Source organism: Eschrichtius robustus, chromosome 4, assembly GCF_028021215.1.
Source record: "Eschrichtius robustus isolate mEscRob2 chromosome 4, mEscRob2.pri, whole genome shotgun sequence".
NCBI classification, from domain to species: Eukaryota; Metazoa; Chordata; class Mammalia; order Artiodactyla; family Eschrichtiidae; genus Eschrichtius; species Eschrichtius robustus.
Window position 1 is genome coordinate 122,120,129 of NC_090827.1, and position 17,582 is coordinate 122,137,710.

General features: G+C 36.3%; 1 protein-coding gene across 4 annotated transcripts in view; it reads left to right on the plus strand.

The window, feature by feature from the left end:
• Window positions 1-17,582, plus strand: part of SEC24B (SEC24 homolog B, COPII coat complex component) — a 99,116-nt gene that overhangs the window by 44,985 nt on the left and 36,549 nt on the right. For 2 of the 4 annotated variants that reach the window (XM_068543291.1, XM_068543292.1), the window contains exons 4-5: window positions 1,486-1,590; window positions 15,820-15,900. In XM_068543291.1, the coding sequence (XP_068399392.1) occupies window positions 1,486-1,590; window positions 15,820-15,900 (186 nt within the window). The remainder of the gene's footprint in view (window positions 1-1,485; window positions 1,591-15,819; window positions 15,901-17,582) is intronic. The other 2 variants (XM_068543293.1, XM_068543294.1) reach the window with 1 other exon arrangement.

Here is a 17,582-nt window from a genome sequence, read left to right on the forward strand (position 1 = left end):
CTGTTAACTTATGCCTGTTATAAACTTCTTAGTATATTTAACCTAAGGTCTAATATTAGTCAAATTTTCATTTTAACTAGGCCTTTATTAGAGGAACATGCCACTCTGAATTTGGTCTTTCAAGGTATCAAGTTTATTTTTTGTGTTGCCTGAACTTATTTTACATTGATTTTTACTTTCGCAGATGAATTTGTGATAACTGCCATTTTATCTGTATCTAAAACATGTTTCAGCAAAGCTAGCAGATTTTTCCATGACTTCTTTAGTCATGAGGATCAAAGCTTCATTCGTATACAGTTTAACCTTTGCTCTCTTCTAAGTTCAGATTTTACTCTTTAATAGCTTTTTTCTTACTATAGGCATGAGTTATGTTTCTCCATGCTAATTAAAAAGGTCATCTGAAAAAAACAATAAAGAGAGCATCAGAGGTGTACCACATGATTTTTTCGGTGAGGCAGGGCTTCATTGTGCTTCCAATATTGTGAAATGTTCTTGAAAATCCGCACTATGTTACTGTTTTTTCAAATTGAGCTATAAGATTTTTCTTCGTAAGGATGTTTATTCTTATGTATGAAGCGTTTGCATTTTTAATTAAGTTTTAAAAATTTTCCCCCTTAGAAATTTTGTGGATGTTAATTTTTTTGTCTTGATTTTGCTAGATTAATCAAATAATAAAAATATGCAATCAACTTTTTTTTTTTTAAAGGAAAGTACTATACAGTTACCAGTTGTTGTGCCTTTTCCACAGACTCTGCTTTCTCTTGCTGTATCTCACACTGAGGACTAGTCTCATTCACCTACTTCAGACTCACACGTAGGCATTAGTCTGATGCTGAGATGATTGGCCATCTCAGAAAATTTGCTTTTCTGTAATTGTCTCACTTGTAGGGCCACAGTTAATAAGCCTTTTTTTTTTTTTTTTTTTTTTTTTGAGCGTCTACTCTGAGCAGAGAACTATGCTCAATACAGTTCTTTTCTTTAACTGTCATTCTTTTTCCGTTGAGAACTGAGTTACCAGCAGGGTGGCATTAGCAGAAGGAAGGTACCAAGTAGCTGTACTTGTGTTGTGTGCTGTATAAATTCATTTCAGTAGAAATGATCACTGCTCACCAAGAATACACAGTCCCAAAGGAAGTACACCACAAGGGCCCCAAGGTCAAAGAAGGTAAACATACACAGAGCTCAGTAAAATGTTCAGAGAATATCAGTGCAGTTTCCTAAATATTAACAGTGTCAGACATGGTACTTTTCTTTTTTACACTTAAACCAATTAGTTCATATTAAAGCTGCTTTTACTAAACTGCTTCGCAGAGATTTTCTAACGGTTTGTTTCAGTTTTGATAATAAATCAGCTGATATTAATATGCATGCTGGGATGTTCTTCGGAATGTCAGAGTTCTTTCTCACTTTTAATGCAATGTCAGAATTTTATTTCTCATCTTTCCTGTTGGTTTGACTCTTGTGTTTGTGCTTTCCACTTTACAGGCATGCAGTATGGTGAATATGTTAATAATCAAGCTAGCTCCGCACCAACTCCCTTGTCATCCACTTCCGATGATGAGGAAGAGGAGGAGGAGGATGAGGAAGCAGGTCTGCTTTAGCTTTACACCAGTTCTTGATCTTTTCCTACTCGAGTTTTCTTTTTTTATGTCCACAGTCTTACTAGTCCTTAAAAAAATGTGTCTTTGCAGATTTAGCTCAATAGCTTGGTTTCAGTTATAGAAGGTTGGGTCACTCGAAATGAGGTGTTTTGCATGTTTATTTGTTTTGTGTTTTCTCCTTTGGACATCTCTACCATTTTGTAAGTAACGATGCATTTTTCATGATGATAGAGTGCTTTCTTCTTTCCGAAGTGCATTTTCTCTCATGCCACATGCAAAAGAATGAGTCCTGACTGAAGCTTTTGGCTGATGATTGCTGTAGCACCCTTTTAGGATTCCTTTTAGGGATGTTTTATTTTCTGCTTTGCATGCTACTTTAGTCTAATCAAAATGAATCATGTGGACTTTATAAAAGTGAAAGAGAAATAGGACATTGTTCCTCTGAAGTCCTTGTGGCCTTTCCTGTCATATATTTAGAAGACCCCAAATTTTTATTTTCCTGCTTCATGAAGTAGTAGTTCACATCATGCTAGGTGAAGAAACTGTGCATGCGATTATGTGTTGCAGGCTGTTTAATATCTTTTTCTGCCTTTGATAAGTATAACTGTTGAGTATTAAGCTATTCAGTTCGTCCATTAATTCTAATAGTTTGACTGAACCAACAAGTGATGATCTTTCAGGTTATTATACATGACCATGATTCTCTGTCTGTTATCTTTATAATTGAGTGGAAGGATTTGCTCTGTAAACAATCCGCTTAACTAAAAGTTTCCATTTCCTTTGCATTTTTTAAATATTCAAATCCTTATGCATGATTTGAGGTGGTGGGTTGAAAATAAAGGGTTCCAGATGGAGAGTAATTTTTCTTACCTTAAAAATCTACATCCCCATTTAGCTTTCTGAATTTGGGGTAATTTTTTATTTTATATAATTTCAATCTTATAGAAGAGTGAAAGGAACTACCGTATACACTTTACCATTTTTGCCGCATTTGCTTCTCTGTATAAACATTTTTTCCTACGTCATTTGAAGGTGGAGATATCATGAACCTTTACCTCTAAATACTCCAGTATGTATTTCCTGACTGTAAGGACAATGCCTTACATAACATAAACACAATACAGTTGTCAAGAAATTGAGCACTGTTGCAATAATATCTGTTACACAGTCCATAGTCAAATCTCAACAGTTGTCTCAGTAAGATCTTTTACAGCTGTTTCCATGGCCCAGGGTCATGCACTGAATTTAGTCGTCATTTCTGTTGAGATTCCTTCAAACTAGAACAGTCCCTTAACCTTTCTTTCTCTTTCTTGACTTTGACATTTTTGAATAATAGAGGCCAGTTATTTTGTAGAATGTCCCTCAGTTTGGGGTTATCTGGTGTGTACTTGTGATTAGATTCAAATCATGCATTTTTTGGCAAGATTACCACTGAAGTAACGTTGTATTCTCAGTACATTCTGTCCAAGGCGCATGTTGTTGATTTGTCCCCATATTGATGATGTTAACTTTGATCACTTGATTAAGATGGTGTCTGCCAGGTTTCTCACCTGTAAAGGTACTTCTTTTTTCCATTGAAATTAATAAGTCATTTGTGGGGAAATTCTGTGACACTACGTAAATTTCCTGTTCTTTTTTTTAAACCGTCACTCATTAGTTTTAACATTCATTGGTGATTTTCTAGTTGCAACATTCCCTCTATATTTATGAGTTCAGGTTTCATTGTGAAGAAGAGCTTTCCCTTCTCCCTTGTTGATTTCTTTGGGTTCATATTGACTCATGGATTCTTATTTTATTCAGTGGGTAATAATCCATTAGTGTCATTAATTGTTTTGATAGCAGCTTGTCCTGGCCAGTAGCAGCTCGTTCAAACTGTCTTTTTAAAAGGTTCCCATGAATCTTTAAGCACTTATTTTAAGTACCTTAAGTCCTCGATAAGACGTTCCTAGCTCGTCTTGTATTTGGGCTGCTGCAAGCCTGGGACAAACCATTTCCTGTAGTCCTGGTGCCTGTAGCAGAGAAGGGTGTTTCAGAAACCAGGACCTGCTCGTAACGTGTGGTCATTGCTGATGATGAGTCATTGCTCCCAGGCCCTGAGTGATTATTATTATTTAATGTATCTGTTATTCAGATCCTACATATGTCTCACTCTTTAATCTCATGATCCTTATTCTACACATTTCAAAAATGTGTTATTTTGCGTAATGTTATTTGTCAGCCTGAATTACCCCCGTTTTTGTTCTGCTTACAATTAGGTGCAGTGGTTGAAAACCGCTTTCCCTTACTTAGACAGAAAAAAAAAAATTGGAAAATCAGAAAGATTTAGCATTTATGGCTTTTCTCCCATCACCTTATCTTACTTAACTACTTTTTTCTTGAATATATTACAGATTAAAAATCCCCAAATTCTTAACTCACAGCATTTAGATTTTAATAATACCTAACATTTTTGAGTACTTACTGTGTGCCAGATGCCGCACTAAAGAGCTAAAAGCTGTGGGGTTTTGTGTCTTTTCTTCTAAATTCGAATCCTGACTTTGTCACGTACTGACTTTGTGACCTTAGACAAGTTTCTTAAACTCATTGAGTCTCAATGTACTCATCTGTAAATGAGGAATCATAACAGTAACAATTACATATGGTCGTTTTGAGGATTGAAGGTATTCTTCGTAAAGAGCTTAGAACAATGTCTGGCAAATGGTAAAATCTCTCAAAAAAAAAATTAGGTGTCATTACTAACATTGAGAACATGTTTTTATCTCAATTTGTTCTTCTCAACAATCCTGCAAGGCAGAGATAATTGGCTCCATTTTGCGGATGAGTTGACTGCGATCTGAACATGTATAGTAACAGTTGTCTCTGGTCACACAACTCCTAAGTAGCAGAGTGGAGATTCAAACCACCCGAGGTCTGTCTGCAGAGAGGTGTGAAGAGGATAGTCTTTATCTCCTAGTGAGAACACAAAGCCCTGGAATAGGTGGGAACTAAAGGGCACATGGCAGTGGTCACCATGGCATTTCTTACATGTTGTCTTCCTCCTTTGCCTTTTTTATTGTGCAGCAAAATAATGACTGGACTATGGACATTTTTACTAGGATCCTGGTGTTATCTCTTCATGGTTTGTAAAAAAAAAAAAAAAAAAAAGTCCTGTTTTTGTTGATTGCAAATTAAAGGGACATTCTAAGTGAGGGGAAAGAAAAAATGAAAAGGAAATCTAGCTTTAAAATGAATTTTATTTTATTTTTTAAATCCTGCTCAGTTACAGTATTTTTTTCATATGTAAAAAAAGTAGAAGAATGCCTCAAATTGGTGCGGAGATTACATATAAGTGTATCTGTCAAGTAGAGATTTTGGAGTGCTCTATTTTTTTAAGCATTTCAGTGGTATTCATTCCCTATAATCATGAGATTTTTGTGTGTTTAGTTTATGTGGATTATTCTCCAATTTTGGAAAAATTTATTAAGCGGTAATGAAATATCAACTAGCAAGCAGGTTTGGAAATCAGTAATAATCTTCTTTATAGTTATATTTAAAGTAACTATCCTCTTATTTTTGCTTTTCATTTATTAAAGCTTAGGGTTTCCTTGACAGCAGGTCTATCCAGGAGTCAAGTACACGGATATTTATTTAAAACTTTCAGTTTTAAAAGGAAATTTTGATTTCAGTTCTGATTTTACATTAAACCATCTAATTTTTTAAATTACATGCTACAAATAGGCTTCCTTTTTAAGGTTTCCTCATTAAATGCACACTTGGAAACTAAAATAGGATTTTGTACTAGAGGCAGTCTTATGTTTTCTTGGCAGCTTCTAAAAGTTCAGAATTGTTGGAGAATAAACTTAAAGAAAGCTTGAGCAGATAGCAAGCTATCAGGTTCCCATAATGGTTATATCTTAAATTCCTCACTAAGTTTATTCAGTCACAGGTATTCACTCCTTCAGTTGTTAGTGCCAGAGTGGACCTTTTGTTAGTTTTAGATTCAGTACTGAAGACAAGCACTGTCATACCTATACTAGTAAGAAATACTAACTTGAAAATGGGAGTGAAAGGGAGTAAGCAGTGAAATAAAGAGGGAAGTAAAAAACCAAAGATCAGTATCAGCCCTCGTCCCTGGGAGACACTGTCAGCTAATGTTCTGTCACGTGCTATCCATACGCCCAGTGCCTTTCCTCTAGGGAGTTTTCAGGTTAGGAAGAGGCCAGAGGACAACAGGAAGCTCTCTCCCATGCCTCTAGTAATGTGACAGCTTGATGCTATATTTTGTAAATGATGTTAGGAAAAAACTTCTGATTTTTTCATAATGAGTTTTAAGGTGCTAGTCAGTTTTTATTTGACTTTCACAGAGGCTAATAGTAATTATTCAGTGCCAGGTACTATGTCACAGATAATGATATGTTTATGGTTTGCTTGGATATTTTAAAAAGTAATGTTGTATTTTGACACAGAACAAATTAAGTCAACTCCTGTAGATAACAGCACAGTATTGGCCTTATCGCTAACTTCCACAGAAAATTCTTCTTCTTTTTTTTTTTTTTCAATTCAAGTATATAATATGGTATTGTTAACTATAATCATTATGCTATACATTAGATCCCCAGATCCCTAGAACATGTATAGCTGGAAGATTGTACTCTTCGATCAACATCTTCCCTTTCCTTCCACCACTCCCCTACCCCCCGCCAAAGAAAATCCCTAAAAGGGTTCAAATCTATCTTTCTCTTTAACTGATGTACTATGTGATTATTTTAACAAATAAATATCTTTCAACTAAATTCAATACGTATTGAATTTAGTATATTTTTTAAATTTTAGAAATTGAATACATGTCCTAGGTCTGTGAAGGATATAAAAAGATATCCATGCCATTAAGAACAGTATTAGTTTCAGGGTTTTCAGTATTCATATACACTGAAAAGAAAATGTGGTCATGTGTTTGCAGATGATACCTGTTAGCTGAACATCTAGCTTGCAAACATCCTGTATATATAATTGCTATAGCTGGAAACTCCAACTCTCTGTACAGTGGAAGAGGGCAGAGTATTAGGGCTATAGCAGAAGGAGATTTGGTACCGGTGTCCAGAGTTAGAATTCAGAAGGCACTTTCAAATAGAAATAGTGATTGGATGTCTAGGCTAGCCCTAAAACTAATTAACTGAAATACTAAACATTTGCAAATGCTTTATATTTTCCAGCCTGTCATAAATGTATAGTGTTTAATCAATAATATGGATTATGGGTTTTTTAAAGAGTGCTTATGAAACAACTTGGGATAATAAATGCCAGTTATTTCATTATTTCTTTGAAAAAGTGTGTTCTGAGTTCTGAACAACCAATTTATAAACAAATTAATAATTCCCTATTTGTGAGCTTGATTAAAAACCCAAGAAGCTCACAGTCTGATTTGGAATATAGAACAAAATGATAGTAAGTCCTGTGTTAATCATAGTGTTTTATAGGAATGCATAGGAGAATTTGGAACCAGAGGTAGGGTGGCATGACAGGGAGGATTCTCCTGGAGGGCGGGCAGGCGAACCTAAACTGAATCTGAAAGAACTTGGAATTGGGCAAGTGAGGGATCTGGGGAGAGGCAGAGACACTTTTTGAAACAAAGCAAGACACTTGAGAGAAGGTAGCATATTTGGGGAACTTTAGTGAGTTTGGGACCTATGGTTTGCAGAGAGCAGTGGCAAGAAGAATTGAATGAGGGTGAGTAGGATGGCTGGGTAAGATCTTTAAGAACCTTGCGTTTCCTAGTAAGCAGTTTGGGTTTTATCTTGAAGGTAGTGAGAGGTCACTGAAGGAGTTTACATGGGAAAATAACGTAACCAAACTTGCATTTTGGAAATGCAAATTGATTTTGCATTTACAGAAGAAATTGATTAGAGCTTGAAGCTTTTGGAATTAGCCAGTAAGAAATAAGAGTTCTTAGACTAAGGTAGAAGGAAGATTGGAGACGGGGGTGGGTGGGGGTGGCGGGGGGGGGGGGGGGGGGGAGCATTAGCAGAGTATTACCGAAAGAAGAGAACCATTTTTACAAATCAAAAGTAACTTGGTTCACAGTGATAAATGTTAAGGAAAGTCTGAGAACAAACGATTGGCCTTATCCATCAGGAGGTTCTTGTCTTGGTCTTTCTTTTCCCCTCTTTTGTAGCACTGTTTTAGCATAGGAAGAGGGAAGAGAAAAAAAGAAGAACATTTTCTGAGTCTCTGGCTAGTATCTGTTCAATTTATATCTGTTATAGCTGTTTAATCTTAACATTAGGCCTGTGGAGTAGGTGTTATAACATCTGTTTTTACAAATAAGGAATGGCTCAGAAATGTTAGGAGTCTTGTCCATTGTCTCTCAACTGGTAAGTGGTAGAGATGGAATTTGACTTACAGTTTTTCCGTATTTTATACAAGTTATGGGAACTGAAATCTCAAATTACCTGGTTAATTTCAAATTGAACAATACTAGTAAGTAAGCACATTAGGCTTTGTTGACCCATAAAGAGAGAATGGCTTAAGTTTTTTTTAGAAGGCTTCAGTGCATCCTGATTTTTTTCCCCCAGCTTCACAGATTCTGAGCTATTCATTTGACCTTACTCCTTACTTCCTCAGATTCAGCTCCCCCTCTTTTCTGACTTCCCCTTTTCTTCTCTCAACCTGTGACATACAGCCAGTAAAAGAATAAGGGAAAATGTTTCCCAAGCATTACATTCATATTCACCCTCCGTTTGATCTCAGAATATTTGTTATCACTAATTGTAGCGTGAAGTGACTAAGGCAAACTAGACCTATCAGAGGATTTAAGAGTGGTGACAAGTACCAAAGCTTCTCATTCGACTAAAACTAGCTTGTATTTAGAAAGCAGTATTTTGCTTGATATCGTGGTTCCAAATATCAATACAGTAGCATAGCTGCCTCTATATACTAATAATATGACAGGGAAGCAGATATCATAGGTGATTACAGTACAGCTTGAAAAGTACAGTAATTCAGGGTTAAGAAAATGTCCCTATATAGGAGAAGAAATGATTTCCATTGGCATGTCAGAAAGGTTTTAGGAAGGGTTTGAAATTTGAAGGATGAGTAGGAATTTGCCATGTGGAAAAAGAAAATCTAGGCTAACAGACCAATATGTACGGTACATAACACAACAAATAGTGTATTGGGATGAAGAGTGAGAAGTTGGGTGTGACTGTGTCATAAGGTTAAAAGAGGGAAGATGGTACAAGAACAGGTGGGAGATGGAGGTGACAAGGAAAGTGGAAGACAAATTTTGAAGTTTTTTTTATGGCAGTATAAAAGCATTTAGACCTTATTCTGTAAAATGGTAGGGGAACTAGTGAAGGTGTTTTTAAGCATGTTTAGAATATTGACATGTTTCATAATGTACCTTTTTAAAAAATATCATTTTGATTTGTGTTGGCAGTAATGGCATAACCTAATTAGAATTAATCTGAACAATAAGTTTTAGCAAAGTTTGAGTCTGTTTAGTTTAGTGGTTCATCTGGATTTATAACTTTTGTTGTTGCTTTGATATTTTAACAAGTTCAAAATAGAGATTTGCATTTGTTCTTTTCTTCTGAAAGTGAATTTAAAAATTTTTTTTAAATTATTTATTCAGCTGCATTGGGTCTTAGTCGCGGCACGTGGGATCTTTTGTTGCAGCACGCAGGCTCTTCGTTGTGGCGCACAGGCTCTTCGTTGCTGCACTCAGGCTTCTCTCTAGTCGAGGCGTGCGGGCTCTCTCGTTGTGGTGCGCGGGCTCTAGAGCGCATGGGCTTAGTTTCCCCACAGCATGTGGGAATCTTAGTTCCCCGACCAGGGATTGAACCCATGTCCCCTGCATTGGAAGGTGGATTCTTAACCACTGGACTACCAGGGAAGTCCCTGAAAGTGAATTTTATTTTATTTTTTTATAAATTTATTTATTTATTTTTATTTTTGGCTGCATTGGGTCTTTGTTGCTGCGTGCAGACTCTTCTCTAGTTGCGGCGAGCGGGGGCTACTCTTTTTTGCGGTGCACGGGCTTCTCATTGGGTGGCTTCTCTTGTTGCAGAGCACGGGCTCTAGGTGCGCGGGCTTCAGTAGTCGTGGCGCCGGGCTCAGTAGTTGTGGCTCACGGGCTCTAGAGCGCAGGCTCGGTAGTTGTGGCGCATGGGCTTAGTTGCTCCGTGGTATGTGGGATCTTCCTGGACCAGGGCTCGAACCCGTGTCCCCTGCATTGGCAAGCGGATTCTTAATCACTGTGCCACCAGGGAAGCCCTGAAAGTGAATTTTAAACTAGCAGGTTTCAAATTATCCAATAAATAGAATATTTCTATCAAATTAATACTTTAAAGTTTGTTACTATAGCATTATTATCTAAATGGGCAATATTTTTAAGCATTAATATTTGATTTGACATGGAAAGAAGAAGCTAAGCAGAATAATTAAGTAGTATTATGTATTATGTACCTGTTAATCTTATACTCCTAATTTGTGCCACCCCCTCCTCCCCTTTAGTAACCATAAGTTTGTTTTCTGTGTCTGTGAGTCTGTTTTGTTTCGGGGTTTTGTTTTTTTTTTTTAATTTTTATTTTATATATTTTTTTATACAGCAGGTCCTTATTACTCATCAATTTTATACACATCAGTGTATACATGTCAATCCCAATCGCCCAATTCATCACACCACCCCCGAACCCCCGCCGCTTTCCCCCCTTGGTGTCCGTATGTTTGTTCTCTACATCTGTGTCTCTATTTCTGCCGTGCAAACCGGTTCATCTGTACCATTTTTCTAGGTTCCACATATATGCGTTAATATACGATATTTGTTTTTCTCTTTCTGACTTACTTCAGTCTGTATGACAGTCTCTACATCCATCCACGTCTCTACAAATGACCCAATTTCGTTCCTTTTTATGGCTGAGTAATATTCCATGGTATATATGTACCACATCTTCTTTATCCATTCGTCTGTCAATGGGCATTTAGGTTGCTTCCATGACCTGGCTATTGTAAATAGTGCTGCAGTGAACATTGGGAACATTGGGGTTCATGTGTCTTTTCGAATTATGGTTTTCTCTGGGTATATGCCCAGTAGTGGGATTGCTGGATCATATGGTAATTCTATTTTTAGTTTTTTAGGGAACCTCCATACTGTTCTCCATAGTGGCTGTATCAATTTACATTCCCACCAACAGTGCAAGAGGGTTCCCTTTTCTCCACACCCTCTCCAGCATTTGTTGTTTGTAGATTTTCCGATGATGCCCATTCTAACTGGTGTGAGGTGATACCTCATTGTAGTTTTGATTTGCATTTCTCTAATAATTAGTGATGTTGAGCAGCTTTTCATGTGCTTCTTGGCCATCTGTATGTCTTCTTTGGAGAAATGTCTATTTAGGTCTTCTGCCCATTTTTGGATTGGGTTGTTTTTGTTTTTTTAATACTGAGCTGCATGAGCTGTTTATATATTTTTGGAGATTAATCCTTTGTCCGTTGATTTGTTTGCAAATATTTTCTCCCATTCTGAGGGTTGTATTTTCGTCTTGTTTATGGTTTCCTTAGCTGTGCAAAAGCTTTGTTTTGTTTTGTATATAGATTCATTTGTATTATTTTTTAGATTCCACATATAAGTGATATCATATAGTATTTGTCTTTCTCTGTCTGACCTCACTAAGTATAATTTTCTCTAGGTCCATCCATGTTGCTGTAAATGGCGATATTTCATTCTTTTTTTATGGCTGAGTAATATTCTATTGTGTGTGTATATATATAAATACACACACACACACACACACATACACACACACTCTCTACATGTCCTTAAGCTAATTGTCAGTTGATGGGCGTGTGGGTTGCTTCCATGTCTTGGCTATTGTAAATAGTGCTGCTCTGAACATTGATGTGCATATATATTTTCAAATTAGAGTTTTTATTTTTTCTGGATATATACCCCCAACAGTGGGATTGCTGGATCATATGGTAGCTCTATTTTTACTTTTTTAAGGAACCCCCATGCTGTTCTCCATAGTGGTAGCACCAATTTACATTCCCACCAACAGTGCATGAGGGTTCCCTTTTCTCCACACCCTCTCCAGCATTTCTTATTTGTAGACTTTTTGTTGATGGCCATTCTGACCAGTGTGAGGTGATACCTCATTGTGGTTTTGATTTGCATTTCTATAATAGTTAGTAATGTTGAGCATCTTTTCATGTGCCTGTTGATAATCTGTATGTCTTCTTTGTTGAAATGTCTATTTAGGTCTTCTGCCCATTTTTTTGATTGGGTTGTTTGGTTTTTTTTGATACTGAGTTATATGAGCTGTTTGTGTATTTTGGATATTTAACCTCATGTCGGTCTCATCGTTTGCCAATTTTTTTCTCCCCTTCCATAGATTGTCTTTTCATTTTGTTGGTGTTTTCCTTTGCTGTGCAAAAACGTTTAAGTTTGATTAGGTCTCATTTGTTTATTTTTGTTTCTATGGTATTTTTTTTTGAATTTTTGAATTTTATTTTATTTTTTTATACAGCAGGTTCTTATTAGTCATCAGTTTTATACACATCAGTGTATACATGTCAATCCCAATCTCCCAGTTCATCCCACCCCCACCCCCACCCCCCCGCCACTTTCCCCCTTGGTGTCCATACGTTTGTTCTCTATGGGTTTGTTTTTTTTTTTTTTTTTTTGGCTGTGCTGGGTCTTTGTTTCTGTGCAAGGGCTTTCTCCAGTTGCGGCAAGCGGGGTCCACTCTTCATCACGGTGCGCGGGCCTCTCACTGTCGCGGCCTCTCTTGTTGGGAGCACAGGCTCCAGACGTGCAGGCTCAGTAGTTGTGGCTCATGGGCCTAGTTGCTCCACGGCATGTGGGATCTTCCCAGACCAGGGCTTGAACCCGTGTTCCCTGCATTGGCAGGCAGATTCTCAACCACTGCGCCACCAGGGAAGCCCTCTATGGTATTTTTATAATAACAACTTTATTGAGATATAATTCACATACCATAAAATTCACTCATTTAAATTTAAACAAAGTTCTGCAACCATCACTGTGTAATTCTAGAACATTTTCTTCACCTCAAAGTAGAAACTCCATGTTTTAGCAGTCACTTCCTATTCTTGTCTCCCTACACGCACGCATGCGCACATACACGCGCTAATCTACTAATCTACTTTTTGTTTTTATAGATTTGTTTGTTTTGAACCTTTCATATAAATAGATCATACACTATTTATTTGGTTTTTGTGACTGGCTTCTTTCTCAGCATAATGTTTTCAAGTTTTATCCGTGTTATGGCATGTATCAGTCCTGTGTTCCTTTCTATTGCTAAATAATATCTGATTGTGTGGATATATATCACATTTTATTTACCTGTTCGTAAGTTGTTGGACATCTGGGTTGTTTCTACTTTTGGGCTGTTATGCGTAATGCTTCCGTGAGCGTTCACACACAACTGTTTGTGGGGTGTATGTTTTCATTTCTCTTGAATGGAATTGCCAGGTCATGTGATAACTGTTTGCCACCTTTTGAGAAACTGTCAGACTGTTTTTCAACATGGCTACAACATTTTACAATCTCGTGGAGGCTTCCATTTCTCCACATCCTTGCCAGAACTTTCTGTTATCTGTCTTTTGAATTACAGACATCCTAGTGGATGTGAAATGGTATCTCACTGTGGTTTTGATTTTTATTTCCAGAATAGCTAGTGATGTTGAGCATCTTTTCATATGCTTATTGGCCATTGGTTTATCTTTTTTTGGAGAAATGTCTGTTTAGATCCCTTACTCATTTTAATTTGGTTATTTGTCTTTTTATTGTTGAGTCATGAGAGTTCTGTAAATATTTTGCATATTAGACCTTTATTAACTAGATATATGATTTGCAAATATATTCTCTCATTCTGTGGGTTATCTCTTTATTTTCTTAATGATATCTTTGGAACACAAAAGTTTTTAATTTGATGAAGTCCAGTATATCTATTGTCTTTCTTTTGTTGCTTGTGCCTTTGATGTCATATCTAAAAATCCATTGCCTAACCGAAGGTCGTGAAGATTTACTCCCATATTTTAAGAGTTTTAGCACTTACATTTAGGTCTATGATCCATTTTGAGTTAACTTTAGCATAAGGTGTAAGGAAGGGGTCTAACTTCATTCTGCTGCATGTGGATATCTAGTTGTTCCAGCACAGTTTGTTGAAGAGAATATTCTTTCCCCATTGAAATGTCTTGGCATATTGGTTTTGTTTTGTTTTGAGGTGAAATCTACATAACATAAAATTAAACATTTTAAAGCATACAGTAGCATTTAGTATATTCACAGTGTCATGCAACCACCACCTCTATCTGATTCTGTCATTTGGGTTGTCGTGCAGTCACCACTTCTTTCTAGTTCTAACTTTGTAAATGTAGTGAACTTGATAAAACTAAATATTTTCATCATCCTAAAAAAGAACTCTATACTCATTAAGCAGTAACTTCTCATTTCCCCCTCCTCTCAGCCCCTGGCAACCACCAATCTACTTTCTATCTCCAGAGATTTACCTATTCTGGATATTTCATATAAATAAAATCATTCAGTGTGTGACCTTTTGTGTCTGGCTTCTTTTGCTTAGCATGTTTTCAAGGGTCATTCATATTGTAGCCTGTATCAGTACTTAATTCCTTTTTATAGCTGAATAATATCCCATTGTATAGATATACCACATTTTGTTCATCCATTCATCCCTTGGTGAATATTTGGGTTTTGGTGTATTGTCTTTTAATGCTATTACTTCAAGACTTTTGACCTTGTATATCAGCATTCTTCTTTAGTTACAAATTCACAAATACAAGGAAAAGGAAGAGCCATTACTTCCCATTCTTAATTAAGAGTAATGACATATATATGCAACAGTATTCTATTTATCACAAAGAAAGCACTTTGTATGTATTAGTGTCCTTCACCTATTATTTATTTTATAGCCTTCATGTTTTGTAAGTTGCTTCATTACCACTGTCTCATCTAAGCATCCCAAGAACATTAAAAAGCACACATAGGGCATTTAAAAAATTGTTCTCATTTTGCGAGAGAGAGTATTATGATGATTGTCACTTACCCAAAGTTATTTAGCAATTAAATGACAGAGTCTAACGTAACTACAGTCTTTTGCCTCCAGATCCTGTTCTTTACTGATAACAAAATATTCCTACACAAAAAATTTTAGCCATTATGCCCTGAGTCAATACACTGAGTTCTTGTAGTTATCCAAAATTATTCAATGAAAGATAATTATGCATATCTATTCTTTCTATATCACAGTTGAAAATTAACCTAAAATGTAGTTTAAACCCGGTTATAATATTGGTGTTAAGAGCCAGGGATAACCTCTGTACCACAGAATTTTGTCTTCTGGTGAAAAAGACCAAGATCTTTAACGCAAGAGAGAGGCTGTGTGCGTTTTCAGTTTTATTCATTAGTATACACTCTAGTGTATCTACCTATGTTAACTGTAGGCTCTCCATAAAATATTTGTTAAGTGAATGAATGAGAGAAATATATGTTCTACCAGCTGTGTGACACCACTACGTTTTATCGTAAATGGCCACTGAATATTCCCGTTAATCTTTCAAGTTTTGAACGAACACATATAATAAAAATTCTTACAGTCTAACACATATTTATTAGAGTACCTTTTATTTTCGTTACCTTATTAAATATGGCAGGTACTGTTTAATCTTTATTGAGCAGATGAATAAACCGAGGCATAGAAAAGCTTAGTAACATGCTAGGTAGCAACCCAAGCCATAGATTCCTCTCTTACGAAGGCTTCATACAGCTATGCTGAGTTATAAAAGTCATTAAAATTTAATTATCTTAAAATAGCGTGATATTGATATAGGGTATTCAATAGCTTGTGATTTGGTAGATCCAGTCTTTGAGGTGTGATTTTATTAACATTTCTATCAGTCTAAAATTGATGTTTGGGTGTTTGACTACTTTGAAAGTTGTGTATCTTTTCTTTAAGATGCCATCATGTGTGTCTGCTTAAATTTTATTCCACTTAGCAGCTCCGTATTCTTCCCACTTTCGCCCCCTGTTCTTATTATCAGAAATTTATGTATGGTTTTTTAAATGTCATTAAACATCAGTCATTTCATGTTTTTAGGATCAGGAATTTTCCTAGATCAGCAAAACATCGTTTTTCAAAATTGCCAAAGGTTGCTTTAAGATACGTTGTCATTTTAAACTTAGTAGATATTTTGGTTTTCCTTTTAGGTGTTGACAGCTCTTCTACCACAAGCAGTGCTTCTCCAATGCCCAACAGTTACGATGCCCTAGAAGGAGGCAGCTATCCAGGTAATTTGTTTGGTGCATATTTGATGTTTATTTCAAAAGTTACTGACCATCAGTTACTTTCAAACATGAACATGTACTATACATAATTAGCAGACTATATTTTTAACAGAAAAAAGGGACATTTTCCTGGTTTTTTCAGCCTTAATTTAATGGTGTAATTGTCATATAACAACTGTGGATGCTGTTTTGGGGAGGCCTAAGGAAATTTATTATTTGATTTTTGTTACCATGCTCTTTGTCTTTTTCCTCTTTCTAAAAGACTTAATACTGAATAATTTTTCTCTTCTTTTCCCTTCTTTTTTATGCTAATAATTCCTTAAATAAATTTTATATTTCTGTTCTCATGCTTAGGTCCTTGAATTTCTTCCAACTAGCCTCTGAATATAAATAGTCTTTGACTCTTTACTCCCCCTATGGCTCCTGGCTGCCTCCACCAGGTAAATAGATTAACCAACTTGGGGGTAGGTTTTGGAGGCATTACTTTTAACCATATCTGGAAGTAACTTTGGTCATATGTAGGAACAGGAGTGGTGGATAGTGTTTAAAAAAATTACGAACTGAACTTCTATAATGATTAGTTACTTCATTATAGCATCTTGTGCTGTGATCTTCCTTATTTGCCTGTCTCCTATCACTGACAGCCTGACAACCACACCTGACCTCCTTCTTTGTCTTTTCTTTCTAATGATTCGAAACTTTAGGATTAACAGAACAAGTAATTTTGCTCTTCGCTTTATTTCTTATCATGTTGTTAATTATCCAGGATGAAGCTTAATTGAAGTTGGAGTGTGCTGGACTTCACACACCGTCTTGCTATCTCTGTTCTATGAGTCAGTAGAAAACTTTAATCTTCTCAGCTTAGTACAGAGTTCCCTTTTAACATTTCAAGAATACTTAAATAAGCTACTCAGCCTTTTGTGGTTAAGGGTTCTTTCCCTAGGGATCTGTGAGAGAGAGAGAGAGAGAGAGAGAGAGAGAGAGAGTGCGTGTGTGTGTGTGTAAAAAGTTGTGGACCATTCCAAAAGCAATTACCATTGTCAAAATATTCTAGAAGAGTTACTTCATTCACTAAAAGATGAATACTATTTATTCAATTATCGTATTTCATGAGCTTCAAATTAACCTGAAATAAAACATCTAATGTGGTGTAGTTAAAAGATGATGGCCTTGGAGTTAGACCTTGCTGTGTTTATCTGTATTCATTTAATCAACAAATCTTAATCTTGTTATGAACTGTGCTTTGACAGTAAGTGAATAACCTTAGGTAAATTTTCTAGCTATGTATACTGCACCGAAATTAAGGAAAGCCATGAAAATCTATCACAGTAAGATTAACTGAATTAAGTCTGTGTGTCAGGTACTAGGTAGATCTTAGGGACTATAGAAATGTATGAAATACTGTCCTTTTCCTAAAAAAGGGGGAAAAAGTTTTAGACCCTCATGTTTAGGGCTCCAGTTCTTCATTTCTTAAGCTGATGACTGTTGTCATGTTAAGAGACCTTTCTACTTACAGTCCCATCACAGTGAGGAGAGACAAGCAGGAAATCTAAGTATATGACACTGCATTGACGCTCTAGTCCTTTTAAGAAGTCTGGGAAGTTACCAGAAAGCCAGTAAGCCAGTGCTTGCCTAATTAGCACAAGACAATAGACAGCAGAATGTCTAGGAAGGTCTCTTCAAAA